Source organism: Diorhabda carinulata, chromosome 5 (genome assembly GCF_026250575.1).
Source record: "Diorhabda carinulata isolate Delta chromosome 5, icDioCari1.1, whole genome shotgun sequence".
In the NCBI taxonomy this organism is placed as follows: domain Eukaryota; kingdom Metazoa; phylum Arthropoda; class Insecta; order Coleoptera; family Chrysomelidae; genus Diorhabda; species Diorhabda carinulata.
The window spans coordinates 25521751-25540304 of record NC_079464.1 but is presented as its reverse complement, the minus strand read 5'-3'; the positions used below and the strand labels follow the sequence as shown (position 1 = coordinate 25540304).

Sequence of the window (18554 nt, the reverse complement as noted above, 5' to 3'; positions counted from 1 at the left end):
AAACAGAGGCCTACACCCAAAATAATGAATCCAGCTGCAGGCACATGAGAAGAAGAATATCAAGGCGGGGAATCGACTTGGACCTGCATCTTTGTGACTTTCTCTGAAGACGGCGAATCCGGCGAAAAAATGTGGATCCATTCGATGCAATAATTGTAGATTGTATCCGGGAAAAAATGATCGATCTCCAATGGAAGAGGATGAGGGAAGTGACCAAATTTTTGTGAAATAAAATTGATTTCCATTTATTTCTATTGTTTTTATGCCTTTTTCGAGATCGGGAAATACGTCGATGCTGTCGATTCGGTCAGGTTAGGTCCGGTGCGTTTACTATCATATTTCTATTTTTCTTTCCTTTTTCGTGGCACGAGTAGGCCTTTTTGACCGAATTTTTATCCCTATCATTTTTACCTTGCAATTCCTCTGGCATCCGCTAGTTTTTATCGGCTCGTCTGCTAAATGGTATGAGGTTCATCCATGTAACACCAAAATAAACGGTATAATGTTATATTCTTTAACAAATATTTATAAAAATACCAGGTAACAACTAACACGTCTTCCATTAAAAACAGAATGAGGATTTAAAATCAATAAGCGCTGCAAGTGAGGACGGCGGGGGCGGACAGGACATGAAAAATACGATCAGGGGATTTCCAGTATGCACAGGTCTATCTTAAAGTATACTTATTCGTATTGGACTCAACCAGTTCAGCCTAGGCTGAACTAGTTTCTTTTATCGGCCATAGGACGGACTGGTTTAGAGTAATCTGTACGGATAATCCTATCGCACTGATTTGGCCTAGGACAAACTAAAGTTTCCTAAAATTAGGTTTGATAAGTATATTTATAAAAGAAAGTTTCTATTTTAAAAAAATTTATACAATTAGATATCACTCCTTGCATGACGAAGAAAACTTCTGTATAGGATTGGTATGTATTCATATACATATGTTTATAAGTTTTTACGTTTCCGTGAACATAGTTCCAGTGAATTAAAATCATAACATCTTGATTATCTAAGTATACTTAAATGATCAAAGAGTACTTGAATGTAGATTTCTATTGAATACTTCCATATGTATCTCGGCGGTAAACTAAACGTTTAAATCAGATAACTATTCATTTAAAGCTTTCACATCATACTGTACGTATTATATCCATATTAAAATACAAAGTCGTCCCCAGAAATAATTTTCTAGGTATGTCTGTATGTGAATATTTGGGTATCATATACACAGCGATACTGAGGAACCCAGAGTTTACAGCTGATCTGTTGTATGTTTTTGAGTATACAACAAACTTTTATTTGTCCCAGAGGCAATAACATTTTTTGCCATTGGCCAAGCTTGGAGTTACTCAATCGCTAACTTACACGTCAATCCCTTCTCCGCGATTTAAGAAACAGCTTAATCTGAGGAAAGGGGAAAAGAGGCATGGCTTCAATCATATGACCATTAGACTGGTAATGCTGCAGCTAAGTAGACGTTAGATCTCATCAAAAGACACGGGGAAGTCTGTTATTACAGATACAATAGATACAGGGCCACTGATCTGGACTGTCGGTTCTGTGGAATAGAAATGTTATTAAAACACGGAGCAAAATCTAAAGGGGACTCAAGAAAAATGACCGAAGTGAATATGACCCACAAGACCTCCCGAATCTTAGTAATAATAGTAAGTTACTAATTAGTATCTATTACTATAAACCAGCCTACCAAGATTAACTTCACTTGAGTGAACGTTATCAGATAACAAAGCTATTGGTTTTATATCAAATCCTTCGGCAGTTTAATAAACAAAAAGAAATTAGTTATCTTATTGGTAGTAAAAAAATTTAATTTAAGCTCCAGCGCCAAAAGGATCACAACAATTAGTGTGTCTTATAAACTACGAATGAGGTACTTAATGATTCCCTTCACTAGGAAGAAAAAAGTCCCATCAAGTTAGATGGGCAAGTAATTGAGTGGAATCTGTACGTATAGTTTTTGTCTTTTTAATTTTAACTCAATTCGCTAATACGATAGCATTTATATGCAAAGCAACATATCGAAAAATAATGTTAACTGCTGATCAGCCAGCTGCCCTGGAAGTCCCACTTAGAAAAGATGTGCAGGACCAGCCTTGTATCTAGGCGGACCATTGGAGGCAATTGAAGCTCAAACCTTCTACCTTCATCTATATTCGAGATCATCCTCAGATTCACGATTCCTTGGTCTGGGAGAAGTGGATTGATGCTGAAGATATATATGGAAATGAGCTACCAATACAGCACGGGCCGAAGAAACTCAGGGCGGAGGTAATTCTCATAATACGGCTTGACAGGATCCAATGGCCGCAAAACTACTCGACAGGAATTTAAAGGTCAAGCTTCCCAGCAGGATCAAGGCGAAGTCAACCATGGATCCAAAGAGGTAAGCTGGCTGAAGACGGTATATACAAGCGTAAAATGGTTGCGTACCTTACTACTTTCCCTAGTAAATTACGCTTCGGTTGTGAAGACCGAGCTAGTGGTAATACTTATCGGCACCAAGCTTGATGCTACAAATAAGAATCAAAAAATTATGGACACATCTATACAGAATTCGAAGCTGTACTAAAGACATTGTCACCGAATCAAAACTGATTATGGTCAATAGTAAGCTGGTTAAAAGGGTGGTAGAGCTGCTCTGAATCTATGACAATATGAAATCCAGGGGCACTAAAATTGTCGGAGACCTAGCAAAGCTTGGAGATACTTAACTGCTAACAGGGCTAGAGCCTGCGGTGAGTAACCCTTAATCGCAACTTAAGGTACACTTTAAGATATGGGAGAGGGAAAAAATTCAAAGACATTGCTGTATTATATGTATGCTGATAGACTAAAACGTTCAGAATGGAGATAAACCACTCAGGAATATTGCAATATTGATCAATTTTTAATATTCAAAAGTTTCTATCTATCTAGCTCAATCGATACGATTATAATTGGATCACATCGTTTATGATCGTGAAATTTTCACTAACGTAATTTAATTGGGGTCGTACCAGTTTGACTGATGAAGAGTGTTCAGGAAAGACCAAAACTGCTATAACTAACATTGCAAAAAGTTAATTAAATGGTATAAGACGTTCATTGAATCAATGTTGCAGAGGTACCAGAGTGTATTTGCTCACTATATGTCAAAAACTCATTGGAATTAACATTTCTGAAGCTCTTTTGAAGTGGTTTGATCTTATGAGTGTGATTTTACCTCGATTTATATTTCTAGAAGAAGCTTTTAACCACACATTTCATTGAGTACAAGGAGGAAATTTTTCCAAAAAAAGGCTATTTCGACAACCAGATAATGCGAATTTATTTTAAGACGGCCGCTGTCGATCAAGTTCAAAAAGGCAAAGAATTATACGTTCAGTTTTAAAAGATGAAGAAGCCACTTCCTTTTGTTGCGTAATGAATTCGAATAAATGTACTGAAGGAATTTTATTCAATTAAATTATGGGTATTTGGATTAAATAGATTAGACTGTAGGTCATCTAGTTCACAAAACTAGTTTTTATTACGTGCACCGAAGTTATTTTAAAAGTAACATGAACAAACACATACAACAACTAACAAAAAATAAGCAGAGTAAATAATTTCAAAAACAGTTATTAGAAAAAAAAATTATATCCTGTAATTTCCTTTGTACTTTGTATTCATCTCCATGTTTTTCTGAAACTAAGATGGGGTTTCCTGTTCATGATCTGAAATCAACGAATCTACTCTAGTATGCCATTGAGTGAATATTTTTTTTAATGAAAAGTTATAAATTCTTCGAATATGTTATTTATTATTATTATGAGCACCACATTGGACGTGGTTGCTGAGGCTTACAGTTTTTTGACATACAAACTTTCTGGTATGGAATTTGTCGTAAAATGCTTATTATATATGAATTATAAATTAAATCATGGAATTAAGGTAATGAGAATGGAAGGTTTTCGTAGGTTGAAGTTCTGAAAAACCGATAAAAATCTCGTTCGGGTCTTGGATTTGCAATCAGGTGATAAGTGATCTCTCTGGTTCAGGATTACCGTTTCCGACAAACTTTTCAGATGCATAAGCTCTTTTTCTTACTTGCTCAGATAATTGGAATGGATAAATAAATTATACGAAAAGCTTGATTGTGGGGGTCTATCTTTTAGGAGGTAGGGGGTTTGGCTGAAGAGGGGAAAGACGTACAACAGTAAGAAATGTCTCAAACAATTGTTGTTATCATTTCTATTCGAATTGGTGTTGTTAGACAGACCAAAGAACTGATCCATTTTCTAGTTATATTAGGTTTACTTCTTTTTGACCGATAAAAATATATGTTTCTTTGGAATGCGATCTTTTTATAATAAATCACTGTCTTTTCATGGAATTCATAAATCCACTTCGAAAAAGCCAAACCGAAAGCCAACCAATCCAATTATGATAAACCAGGAAGTCTTAATTTCATAAATCAGAGATCTCAATAAATAAAACCTCCGAAGACCCAAATTAGCGTATCTTTATTACGATTATAATCCGGAAAATATTTTCTACTTATTTCTCATTTATTCTTGATTTTCTTACTCTTTTTATAATTCGTTTTATGTACGAGTATTGCTACAAGTTTTGAGATAGACAAATAATAACAAATATTTATAGTTGGATATGACTTTTACGTTCTTCAAAATATTCTCCATTACCTCTCCATTTTGAACCAATGGTCGAAGTAATTTTTCCATTCCGATTGAGGTACCTCCAAAGCATGTGATTTGAATGCATCAGCCGCTTCTTCGGGTATAGAAAAACGTTCATCTCGCACTTTATTGGGGGACTGTACAGCGGAGGACCCATTAATTCGATGTTTTGATTGTTCAAAAACGTTTTTGTTTGAACTGATGTGTGAGAGCTCGCATTGCTGTTGTGGAGAATGATTCGTCTTCTGCGACTGATTTCTCTAATTTTTTGTATATTTTGACAGTTTTGCGTTACTCTAATGAATATATGATTCGAGGTGCTCCATACGCAAATAACTTTTGTTGGATTTGGCTCGTCTTGAAAGACCCATACAGTCGATTGTTGTTTAGTTTCGGGTTTATATGGATAGATTCATGATTCGCCACCAGACACGTCTGTTAAAGCTCCGTAATAGAATATTTTCAGCATTTTTTTGCACCAATCGATACGAGCTTTTTTAAGCGATTGCCAAATTATGCGGTATAGAACACGAAGTAATATTTTTGACATTCAAACGTTCATGCATTATTGAATGTATGCGAGTGGATCTATTGCCCAAGTATAAACTTTAAGTAGCAACTCTCGTATAGAAATAAATTTATCCGTTTGGATCGATAACTCATCAATTTAGAATTTGTGTCTATTCCTATATACTATCGAATTTTCATCATACAATTCGTGTGCTACTACCTATAAACGATTGGAAAACAGTTTGCGTCTCAAAGCTTTTATCTCTCAACCAATTACCAAGAAGATTAGAAGGAGTAATTGGAAATATTTCAACACGCTCTTATTAACTTCGAGTAAATAAGTATTAACCTGGGTAACGGAATCTTTGAACTTCATTTTCCTCCACATCGCCTCCACGCCATATTAATTAGAAATTTTTACACAATTATTAAGGACAGATGACAATATGATAAATTCATAAATTATACTTATGAATAATATCTTGATTCTTGTAGGGTTCATCAGGAGAGCATGTAATCTTTGGGCTTTCACGTGAATTCAAAATCTTGCTCTTGTACACTTGTCAAAGATCGATGAGAATACATTAATTTGATAATTTTGGAAAATAGTCTCATTCAAGTACATTAGGTTTACCGATGTCCTCCCGGAGACGCGGCTTTAGAACCGGTGGAGTAAATAAATAATAAAGAATTTTTTAATTCAAAATTTTCATTCCGAGATATGAAGCAAAAACAGGGCTACATGAATGATAATGCTATCGGTTTTTTATGATTCCTGGAAGCATTTATGTAGTCGCACTTATTCGCATACTGTCCTTAGACGGTATACGAAAAGAAAAACGCAAGTATTTAACTGTCAAGAGTCTTATATAACGATGAAGCAGTAGATACAATGATTGATTACGAATTGAGTCATAAGGCGAGTCCAGTATAGTAATTGATTTAAAGAACTGAAAACTCTTAGTTGATTGAACTAAAAAAAAAATAAATTATAATTTGAAAAACTAAAGGAAGCGCTTTGTTGTTTCAAATGGATCTCCATGTATATTTGTCGCTTTTGGAAACCCGTAAGAAATACTTAGTTATTATTTTTCATCTAATGTTCCCGATACCTAAATGTCATAATTTGGTAGTTATAGCTACATAATAATACATTTAGGTGACTATGACTACTAAAATAACAAATTTGATGTTTCAATAAATTATTTTTGTTGAAGTTTATTGAAAGTCACAATGGATCGTTTATCGGAAAAAGAACGAATCGATATTTTAATGATAGGTGTAGAAGTCAACAAGAAACATGTAATACCTTTAATAATTTACATATATCCTAACCGAAATCCCATAACAAGATCTGTCAGTAAATTAGTGAAAAAGTTTAACGAAATTGGTTAATTATGCAGAAAATTTGATATTTCGCAAACATCGTTAATGAAAATTTTACGTGATAATAAATTCCATCCATACAAAGTAACGTTGGCTCAAGAAATGTCAGATGACAATTTTGATAAACTTGAAGAGTTTGCAGACCTAATAATAGAAAAATGTTACAATCAAAACCATCCAACTTTTCTAATTAATGTTATGTTTTGCGATGGAGCCACTTTGTATTAAAGGAAACGTTAATCGGCATAATTGTAGATACTGGTCATGTTAAAATCCTCGTTGGATGTGTGAATCCCATACCCAATATCCCGAATACTGAATCTATGGACTGGAATAATAGGCGACAAAATAAGGGGCCCCTTTTTCATTGAGAGTAACTTAAATGGTCAAGCGTATTTACATTTATTGGAAAATTGTATTTTACCTAAGTTGGCTGGGATATTTCTAAATCCAAGTAAGTAATGTCAATTACATTTGAAAAAAACATTATTATAAATTTTCAGACAATAACATTATCCCAAACAACAATATTTGGCTACAAAATACAAAAAATTGATTGATGTTCGCTAAAACTCGAGAACGGATGGACCGATTTGTCTAATTTTGGTTTTGAATTATTTGTGGAGTCTAGAAAAGGTTTAACACGTTCAATGCTGACCTCATGATAAGGGTAATAACTTGTGATCTTAAAAAAATTTTTTAACTTATAATTTTTACTCTATTTTTAATAGAGATGAATGGAAAAATAATTAAATTTTTTTTTTAATATTTACTCATTTCAGAACGACGGGCGCCCGCTAGTAAAAAAGGTTATTTTAGAAGAACAACAAACAATTTAGTTTTTTTATTTACACTTTTCATTTGCAAAAATACTATTTACATTTAAAATTACGTACTTATATTTATATGGTACTGGTCATGGTACTCTTTGAAGCAACCAACACATAGTCCTATCCATTCTGGGCAGCACAAAAATATGTGGTCAGTTTTTTAATTTGTTTAATGGATCTTATTTGGGCTTCTCTTCCCCCACATCCTTCCCCCGATTTGGTTTCTGTCAAATAACGGAATGGAGAAGGATCAGACTTCTCGATTGCCAAAGGTATACTGAGTAAATGTACATTTCAGTAGGAGAGTTTTAGGTAGAAATGTCATGGAAACTTCCCAACCGTTGGTGAAAGGGACAAAGAGCTTGTCGTTCTGGAACGACAGGCGTCCGCCTCATCGATGTACTGGTGCCGTTCCTGAACGACGTGCGCCCTGAACGTGTTAAAAGGTGAATAGATATGCAAACGCTCTGAATTAATTGAAAACAATGATGATGATGTTTTGTCACAAATTAAAGTTGTGAACGCAACCATAATATTTGACATTTGACAACCAACTATATATGGATTGATGAATCTTAAGTTTTGTCACAAATTAAATTTCGGAACGCAACCGTAATATTTGACATTTGACAACCAAATAATATGTCGATCCATCTTCTCGATACCGATATCGAAGAGTGCATCCTTCTACCTTTGTGAGTGACGATTACTGCTACGTGCGCGATAATTTTCTTTACTTCGGCGATCTTTTGTGATAATGACATTTCACGTCTCTTTTTTGATGATCTATTGAGATAGAAACTGCAAATGTGTTTGTGAAGAAGTTGTTAGACATTGGAAATACCTCGACCAGATTCATCACATTACCCATAGATTTCTATCACAGACTCAAAAGAGGAGCTTATTCAGCGTGGTTTCTCTGATATAGCGCAACAGTTCAATAATCATAATTGGCTGGGTGAAAGAGGAATATTGATGGCGAAAAAAAAAAAGATATCGACGATCTCAATGCGACCATTCAGAATTTTCTTCCTGGACAGTTGGTTTCCTTCAAATCATTCGACACCGTTATGATCCAGGATGATGTAGTAGTAGTAGTAGATGTAGTACTGCGAAAAAATGGATGAATAACGTCTTTGAGTCAAAAACCATAAAGGAAAATTACAAAGGAGAGGATGTTTTGATCCCACTTATACCGATGATTCCAACAGATTTATCATTCGATTTTAAACGTTTACAATTTCAGGTACGTCTGGCCTTTGCGATGTCCATAAATAAATCGTAAGGCCAGTCGTTGGAAATTGACGGAATCAACTTAGAGTTTCTCCATTTTGCGAAGACAATTATACTTCGCGAGTTCGCGCGTCGGAAAACCGTCATCTTTGTTTATTTACACACTACCATACAAAACAAAAAATATATTATATCAGAAAGCTTTAAATTGATTAACAAACTATATCATAACTTTGTGTGTCTGTCAATCTCAAATTGAAACCTTATAAATAGCCAGTAATGCAGGAAATCTCTGTTTTGTAAGTAAGCAACATCATGTGTGATTAATCGAAAATAATAATAAAACTTCATTTATACCGAGCATTTTTTTATTTTAATAGAAAGGGATCCCTTTTATTTGTTTTAAATTCAGGTCTTTTATTTATTGATTGAGGCAGTACGAAATCTACTTACAGCATTTGACGTATTAATATCCCTAACCGTACCAGAATCTAGATATTCTATAATTTTATCTAGTTGTCCTGCTCTGGCTGCCCTGAGGAATGCTGTGTTTGGATCAGTCTGAAACAGAAAAAAATATGAATAATATTATTCAGATTCTTTTATAAATACATTTCACTTTCGCAAACTTTTTTCTAGGCATATAGTCATATTGATTCCTATAAGAACACCTAAAATTTGTTTAACCATTTTATAAGATTTATATGATAAAAAAAAAGTTTTTCTAATAATGTGTTGCCCCCCAAATTTCCTGAATCTGTAATTAGAGATCGTGTGAAGTTACCTAGAGATAAATTACCCAGTCACCTATTGATGGTGTCCCATACATGTCCAATGGGAGAGAAAAGCATGTTGTAGCTCTTGGGGTATGAGTATCTTGTTAGAAAATTGAGTTTTTTAGCCGCATTTAGAAGCCAGTTAATATATCGAATGCTGATGATGACAGTGATCTAACGCTAAACTATTGATTATTGGATAATGAAGAAAGTAAGTTTTCGAATCCAAATTATTCTCTTGTATGAATGAATCAATCCAATTTTTGATATCTTGCTCTGATGTAAACCGTTTTCCAGTGAAGGCGTTTTGCATTCACCGGATTAAATGGTAGTCAGAAGGGGCAAGGCCTGGGCTATAAGGCTGGTGAGGTAAAACTTTGAATCCACTGTTTTCCAAATAGCTCTTAACTGGAATAGAAACGTGGGACCGAGCTTTGTCATGATCGATAATTATTGCCTCGTGTCTGGTCGCGTTTCCGCGGTATTCCGGGCGTTTTTCGGCTACTGCTCTCTTGAAACGGATTAGCAGCTCATAATACAGCACACCCTTCTGACCCCACCAAATAGAGAGCATTACCTGCGCGCCGTGGATGTTCGGCTTTGCCGTTAAATTAGCTGGTTGGCCGAATTAACAATCCGATGCAAAATTGACTGAATTTGCGTGAACTAAAACAATTCGTAAACGAACTTTACAAAAAAATGTCTTAGTCCAAAAAATATAAATTACAGCGTTTTTGCGTTTCTCAGGAATAACTACAATCATAAATACCGAAAAAATCATTCATAGATCAAGAATAATTCACAAATCTACCGGTACTTGCATTTTCCAACTTGTCACATCCTCGACAAAGAGACATTTGTTGAAGAGTATTATTTTGAAATTTGCTTATTGGATTATGGGGTGGACAAAAACTTTTGGCTGGTAGTGTACATGCAGTATGCAAGGTTTCACAGAATCCCATAGCTCGATAATTGTGATATACTAGATAAAAGAGATTGTGCAGGATTCAGTGAGTCCACGCCTTATCAAGCATACATACATATTCATATCTCCTTGTTGATCAGTAACATATTTAAATGTTTTTGAGAAAAATTAAAACTAGCGAAAATATGTTATGGCTAAGTCACTTAGAACTAAAGGACGAAGACAGGCTCTTGAAACGAGTTGCATGGAAGATACCAGGGGGCAAGAGGAAAAGAGTTAGACCAAAGCAACGGTGCAAGAAGACCTTAGAGAAAGAGGCATCCAGAGCTGGAGAGAAAAAGCAAGGGACCGAAAGAAGTGGAGAGAAATTACAAGGCTATGGACCTAAATGGTCTGCATATAAGCCTGTATATATACATAAGAGTAATTAAATAGTATATTAGCAAACATTCACCCATGAACAATAAAAATATACCGAAAGATCAGAGTATATTTAGTTTTCAAACGTTATCAACAAGTACTGGTTGAGTTAGACAAAAATTATAGTTAATGTTAGAGTTACAGTTAATGAAAAATGCCAATCAATCTAAGCTAGTCAATACAAAACATGCATTCATTTCAAATATGATACAACCTGTATTTATTGGTATTGCGACTAATATATATATAGTAGAGTGTTTACGATTGGAAAAACCTGGCTAGATGCCAATGTAATATTTTTATCTCGAATTTTCCTGTGATCACGAGAATCAAACAAATTAAAATTATATTTACCGGAATTTTTTATGAAAATAATCGAATAGTAATATTTCGTGTGCAGATACTATCAAATTAACGTAATTTCGTTCATATCATCCCACGTCACGACCGTCACTTCCTACTTTGCTCATCCACCTACATTCGTTGATGTTATTACCCGTTACTTTTTCGAGGGCCAAACTAACCATTAACAAAATTGTGGGAAAGAGGTTGCAGTTCTTCCAATATCAATTGCAGATTATAAAATCTAGAATTATTATACCTCGTTAACTTGCTACAACTGAATATTAAATTATAAAACGTAAAAAGACGAGTAAAATGTACCTGACTGTAAGGAAGTTTGGCTTGAACAGGGTACCAGACGTGAACTGAGTCCTTTTTGTACCCCATTATTTTTTTAGCAGATATAAATGAAGACACGAAACCGTCTTTGCTTCCAGCGTGTATAATGCACTTCCCTTTAGAACAAGGCCAATTAGAACAGCAATTTCTACTATTGTTAACCCAACCGAAATTTACAACATCATGACTGTCAAACCATGTTTCACTTAGATAATTTATTTGAATATTAGAGCAGACTGTCTGGCAGAAATATTTCGAAGAAATTGTATACATACGTCTTTCGACATCTTCGGCCAATAGAAATGCATTTATGTTTACGATTCGATGGTTTTATCTGTAGGCAGTGGAGATAATCAGTCCACGTGGACTGATGGCTTTTATACGAGGAGTTTACTATTGAACCCTTTTCTAATATATCAAAAACTTCTGACTGGAACTCTCTACACTTAGCTTTTATTTCTTCTCTTCAATTTCTTCATAGGAAAACGATGGTGCTAGCCATCCTATTGCTCCTTCTCGACCCACCCATCTGCCAGGAAATCTATAATTTAGCCACTGTCTAATTGCAGGGAAGTATTGCAGTGGGGTTCCATCTTGTGAGAAGTGAATAAAATGTTGCAAAATCATATTACCAGGTGCATCAATTTGTATCCAAACGCTGCTACAACCGAAAACGTACAAGTAAAATAATTTTCTATACTGAGGAATATTTTTCAAAGTACAAGTACAGCTTCTACTTCCCCTTAACATCTCTACAAATATTGAAATAGGCCACCATCTTTGTTTTAGATTAAACATTGGGTACATTCTGTAGTAATATGTCTGGTTACATGTAGTTGATCGTCATAATAATATGAGGAAAATATGTTTTCTGAATAGTTGATCTTCTGACGAAATGTTTTCGGGCTGAAAATAGTGAGAATCACTAGAATTGGACTCGTTTCCACTCATGTTCTGAAGAAATTTCTTAAAACGCCACCGAAAGTGAGAAATGTATCAAATTCAAATTGCTCTTTTAGGTTATTGCGCAAAAACACACGCGTCTAGAATTTTTAAAAGGAAATAAGAAATGAATTGTCTAGGTGAAACATTAGTCTTTAGTGGTTATTCAGTTACATACATAGGTAACGAACAAAACATGAATTTAATACACATAAAAAATGTTTGAAAAACAATATTATTTTAAACGCAAGAAACGTAACGGATTGTTAGTGCACAGATCAGTGAATGAAATTTTAATGCTTTCAAAATGTGTACTGCACCAGAACGGATAAATCACTGCATCCTTCTCATCTTTGTGGACAGTTGTGTAACAATTAACGTTTATATAACAATGGACACATTGTTCGATAAAATTAAAATGAATTTAAAAAAATAAACAACTTTTATGCTACAAAGCCATTGTTCTCCATTATTTTTAATAATCATTTCATAAAAATATATCGTACAAGGTATCAATTTAAGAACGTACTCTATATTTCGGTCCATAGAAAATTTAAAAATATACAAAGCCACCACGCATTTATTTTTAAACGGAGCAGTTGGAATAGTTCTTCCAATATCAATTGCAGATTATAAAAATTTACCTGGAGTACCAGACATGAACTGTACTCCATTTTTTTGTACCCCATTCGTCTATTAGAACTTCGGTAGTCTTTTATCTGACGCAAATAATCTTGTCGCCATCGAACTATCCTTGACGATTCGGCTATTTCCATCCATTTATTCAGTTTTTTTTTTGGTTTAAAACCACATACTGACAAGAATTGTCGCAATGTCTGGTATAATTGTATTCAGGATAATCTGTTATCTTTTGCTGTATTACTTCTAACTTCGCAACCCGTATAAATTCTTGAATAGCTTTGTCAACTCATTTCAGTTTTTGTTTAAATGTTTTTCGGTTCTGTAAATGATCCACAGCAACCCCCTTCGTGGCTACTCGATAAATCGAAAATTTATTTAATTTAGTTAATTCAGCAATTCTTATTATGATTGCATTATCAGATTACTTACTGAATATTGCTGCTAAAGTACTAAACTTCACGACCCTTAATATTTAGTTTGAAATTTCACTAGTTTATATGAAATCTTACAAGGTGGGAAGGAAGTTTTATCTAACGGCGCTTGTAGACGTCCGTTTTTTTCACCGGAAAACGTACCGTGTTTTGTGTCGGATTCGCGGTGGTATATAATTTATAATGGACGTGAGTACATAAGTTTAGTTGAAAATAGGGTGGGACAAACCCCAAGAGTAATATAGGAAGCACCCACAATGACCTTTTACGTTTTTCTATTGTTTTCGTTTCTTCTTGTAAAAATAGTAGGCCAAAACAAGTTTTTTTCTTATTATTCATTTCACACGTGCGTAATATCTGACTACCAATTAAAATCTATCAACTAGCACAAGTAAGACGGCAGTCCCAGGTAATATCCATCCAGTAATAAAATATATGTATACAAGGATAGCCGTTTATTGACGGTCCGTTGTCCGGTGAAAAAAAACATCTCCACATTACTTTATTCACCATTTCGAGACTATTTTCTATTCTTCTATTCAAAGAAGAAAGTTACTAAAGTTTAATAGAATAATTTTTATAATCAATTCAACAATGCTAGCAACTAATATCATTACTTGAATTTGCTCCAAAAATATTGTATTTCTCTATTAATTTAGCACCTGACATACACACTTCCTCCATTTTATTCCAGCCCTCTCAGTCTTTTTCCTGTCTATGGGTTCAGATCTCTTCTTATTTTCTTCATTTATATGCGTCCATTCTCGGAAAGTGTTCAGTCTATCTCTAGCCAACTTTGGTTATAGATATTTATTACAGTCCGGGTTCTATTCTGAAACTCTTCAATCAATGTTCTCTATTTCGTTATATTTCCATAGAATAAAAACACTAATTAAAATTTATTGATTATGATAAATATACCTCCTCCTATTGTCTCATTAACCTTTTTCAATAATCAATCAAATCAACAGAAGCAAATTATCCCAGAGGATTTTCATTTTACTAACACACCCACACATCTCCCGACTATACGAGGTCATTTTAACGAAATTATTTCTCAATATCGTCTACACTCTCTCAGTCCATCGAGTTTTCAATTATTTCACACCATCCGAAAAATAATCTTTTGGAAGTTCCTCGTTTTTTTCTCCCATTATTCTTTAACTAAAACCGCTTACTATTAAGCCATTTTTTTGAATGTCAGAACAGAAAATAATCAGAGGGGGCCAGATCAGGTGAATATGTGAAGTGAGGCAAGAGACAAGCGTAATATCTTGATAGAAGAAAATTTTTGTTTTTTTTAAATACGGTCGATTACTCATCAGATTGGAATCAAATTATCAATTAAATCTTGGTCTGTCTTCGTTTCCCTTCTTCTAAAGACTACGCCTTCCTGAAATTCCAAAACTCTGTGGTCATGACCTAATTAAACGGATTAAAGGTTTTTGTTTCCCTGGGAGCACGTTCTTGGAAGTTATCCGAAAAAGGCGAGCAGGCTTATAATCAGCATTAAGTAATCGCGGTACCTACCTTGCAGATATTTTTTTCATATATTAATATTCCATCATTAATCATTCCATGGAAGGTAGTACTCTCAATATGATATTCACGTAGCTTTTCCTAGGTTTCTTCATTTGTTTCACCACGTGAAAAATAATGTTTAATTGATAAAGAAAATAGAACAGAATATTTGAAACTTATCTATCAACCAGATTGATGTGAAATTTTGAGAGATAATATCAAAAATATGGTGGAAACTGAAAAATAAAAATGACTCTCGTCAAATTAGCCTCGTATATGATCAATTTGTTTTGTCTGTCGACGACAAGTGAATAGTTAAATGCGATTACGAAACACTCAATAAACAATATTAATTATTATGTTAAAATCTAAGATGAAGGTCAATTATGAAGCAAACGGTGTATGCGTAAATGAAAAATCAATGACAAGATAATGAATGAATATTCACCTGTGTATGAAGAATATAAAGGATATCAAAACATTCATAAATAAGTTTGATATAGATATAATTCTCTTGAGATAGTTTCATGGTATCTGTTGATAAAAGTAAGTAGTTTATTAAGTTAGGAAATTATCCAAATAATAATTATAAATATAAAAGACCGATGCCGCAACTTCTCTTTATCGGCTTCCATTTGGTCGCTTAGATTTCCTTTCCTTTTATTCTCCATTAAGTTCTTTTAATTATTAATTCTTTTAACAGTAACTTTCTTTATTCAATTACTGCCTCGTTTTTTATTATCAATAATATCCATAATTTAATTTTTCTAAAATTAGCCCCCATGAAACAATTTGTGAAAGCTTTTTGTCTAATTCGTTTTTTAGAGCGGCATCGCCTTTGTATGTAATCAAACGTTTCCAACGACATTCTTAAAAACTGAAAAAATCTTATTGGATCACTGCGAAGTTCATGATAAAGGTAATGGAATTCGCCATAAGCAAGTCTATTTCTATTAAGTTCATGAACGCCTTGTATTTTTTGCTTTTCATTAAAATTCGCCTTCGCAGTCGTGTAATAATCGTTTGGATATCAAATTTATTAAGTCTCCCTAGATAGGGTAAAAGGAAAAATGGGAAAAAGGAAATTTATCTCTATTAATCTTTGTATATAAAAGTGATTAACATAAATATACTCGTGGTCAAAAATAACGCACCACCCCGATTTCTGAAAATATTTTTTTGTTTAATAAATTTAAATTAATATTGCTATTGTTTAACTTCTTTTCAATCATTTTGACGCAATAATATAAAAACGTGTAGTGATTTTGAGTGATTTTTAATCAGTGAAAAAATAATAATAAAAACATTGCAATAAAATAAATTTTCTTTAAAATAAAACTTGCATTCTAAACAATAATGTTCCTTTTTAAAAACGCTAGTAGCGTGTATTTCCGCCTCTAGATGTGAATGTTGCTAACATTATCCTAGGCATGCTTGCAATTAAGTGCTGCATCACTTCTTCAGGCTCATTTAAATTTTGAGGAGATGGATTTCGACGACGAATGCGGCGTTTTAAAATGTCCCAGATATGCTCGATAGAAATCAAATCTGGACTTGATGGCCAGTCCATGGTATGAATTCCTACTCGTTTAGGTAATTCAGAACATCTGCTTCATCGTGTGGTCTAGCATTATCATGCATTAAACGAAAATCATCACCCAACGGGAACGACGTGATTTTCTAGAATGTATCTTGCTGCGTTAAGGGTCTAGTAAGAGACACTAATTTTGTGCGGGCATCAAAAAAAATTCCTCCCCAAAACATGATAGACCCTCCTTGGAAAGGCTCCCTGCGCAAACTTTTTTCTCGTCGTCTTCGAATTTTATTACGTCCATTTGGACCTCTTAGACTGATTCTTATCACATCAGTAAATAAAACTTAGCACCAATTTTCTAAATTCCAATCTAAATGTTGCTTTGCAAATCTTAGTCTAGCGATACGACGCTGACTGGTTAGTCTGGAGGTTCTGGAGAGTTCTTCTGCTGTGTAGACCAGCATTCTGAAGGTGTCGTCTTATTGATCTATCAGAGATATTTACATTTCGGACTTCTCGTAAAAGGCTGTTGAGCTCGACGCTTGTCATTGACCGATTTCTTAATGAATTTAATTGCAAAAAACGGTCATCTCGAGGAGTTAAAAATGAAGTCCTATTTTGGAAAAGGAGGGAAGGGTTGCTGGTAGATTTTTGAGTTATGGTGATAACGTACGATGAAATAGAAGGCACGGTAAGCTGAGTAAAGATCACATCACAATACCGATCTAACGCTCAGTGATTATAACAGGTTTCTTCATTTTAAGAAACAACTAACCTCTAAGCGCCACGACATCGTGGTTAAACCAGCAGTGTAGCAGTGTTGGAGAGGTTGACAATAACGGGACTCTTCAGCTAATTGAACGATATGACAAGTGCCTTCATTTTGGTAGAAATTGAGTTGAGAAGTAGATTAAAGTGAAGGCATTCATATAAAAATAAATATGATTGGTATATAATGCTTGTACGTCGATTTAATAAGGGTTTATATAAATTAAAACATTTTAAATCAGTTATAAATAAATAAAATAAGTGTTTATAATGGTGTCTAATATTCCAATGAAATTTCAAAAGATTCTGCAGCTTTAGTCGATTTGATCATTGAGCCTTAATTTTCACAACAGAACTTTAATTATGTGTGCGACTGGTTACGAATGAGACTGCGAAAGAGAAGTAGGTCAGGACGGGAACTCCTCTCGAGGTCACTAACACACTCACTTCATCACGCCAAATCGATTTTGATCGTATTCCTTTAAGGATATTCTGTTGGTTTTATGTATCTAGACATGAACGCGATAAGCTACTTAGTAACAATATGGAATCGAAAGCTTAAAATGGAAGAGAGATTTTGATTTTGTGTTTTTTGAGAATGTGAACTAATCATTTTTTCACGTTGCCAACAGTTTGTTTTCACCAAAACGTATTTTTTAGCCTAAACAGCCATAACTCCACTGCAACAACTTTTTGTGATTTATCTAAGGCTTTCGATTGTGTCATAATATTTTAATCAACAAATTGGAGTACTACGGTTTTAAGGAGATCATCTCTCGCATGGTTCAAGTCATACCTTACCAACATAAGTCAGCTTGTAAGGGTTGATACAACGATGTCTTCTTGCAAGCCAAAAGAATGTGGAGTGCCCCCTTAACAATCACTTATTGTTATCACATCTTCGATATGACTTTCCCTTCTGGGGTACGTGTGATATGACTCAATTTGAGTGAATCTTCGAACTACAAAAGAAAGCTGATATTTACTCGAACTCAGAAGAATCAAAATTCTGACTCTTCCTTATTCATTTCTGACTCCGTTTGCCTAATTCTTAAGCACGTTTCTCCAATTTCAGAAAGGTCGTTGCACGGCTATCCACTTAAGAACGCGCAGCACGACCTTCCCCTACCTACTCCACGTTCAGAATTAGTTAAGGACTCAATATTTTACAATACAAAAAATGCACAATCACTTGCCAATTGAAATCAAATCGATATCATCTTTTCCCGCATTCCGCAATAATTTGAGGGCATATTTACTGGAAAGTGC

At 34.3% G+C, this 18554-nt stretch overlaps 1 protein-coding gene across 6 annotated transcripts in view; it reads right to left on the bottom strand.

The window, feature by feature from the left end:
• Positions 1-18554, bottom strand: part of LOC130894160 (ankyrin-3-like) — a 174036-nt gene that overhangs the window by 117147 nt on the left and 38335 nt on the right. For all 6 annotated transcript variants that reach the window (XR_009059299.1, XR_009059300.1, XM_057800775.1 and 3 more), the window contains exon 2: positions 9099-9206. Coding sequence is in view for 4 of the 6 variants with exons in the window: in XM_057800775.1 (XP_057656758.1) it covers positions 9099-9206 (108 nt within the window). In the remaining 2 variants the exon portion in view is untranslated. The remainder of the gene's footprint in view (positions 1-9098; positions 9207-18554) is intronic.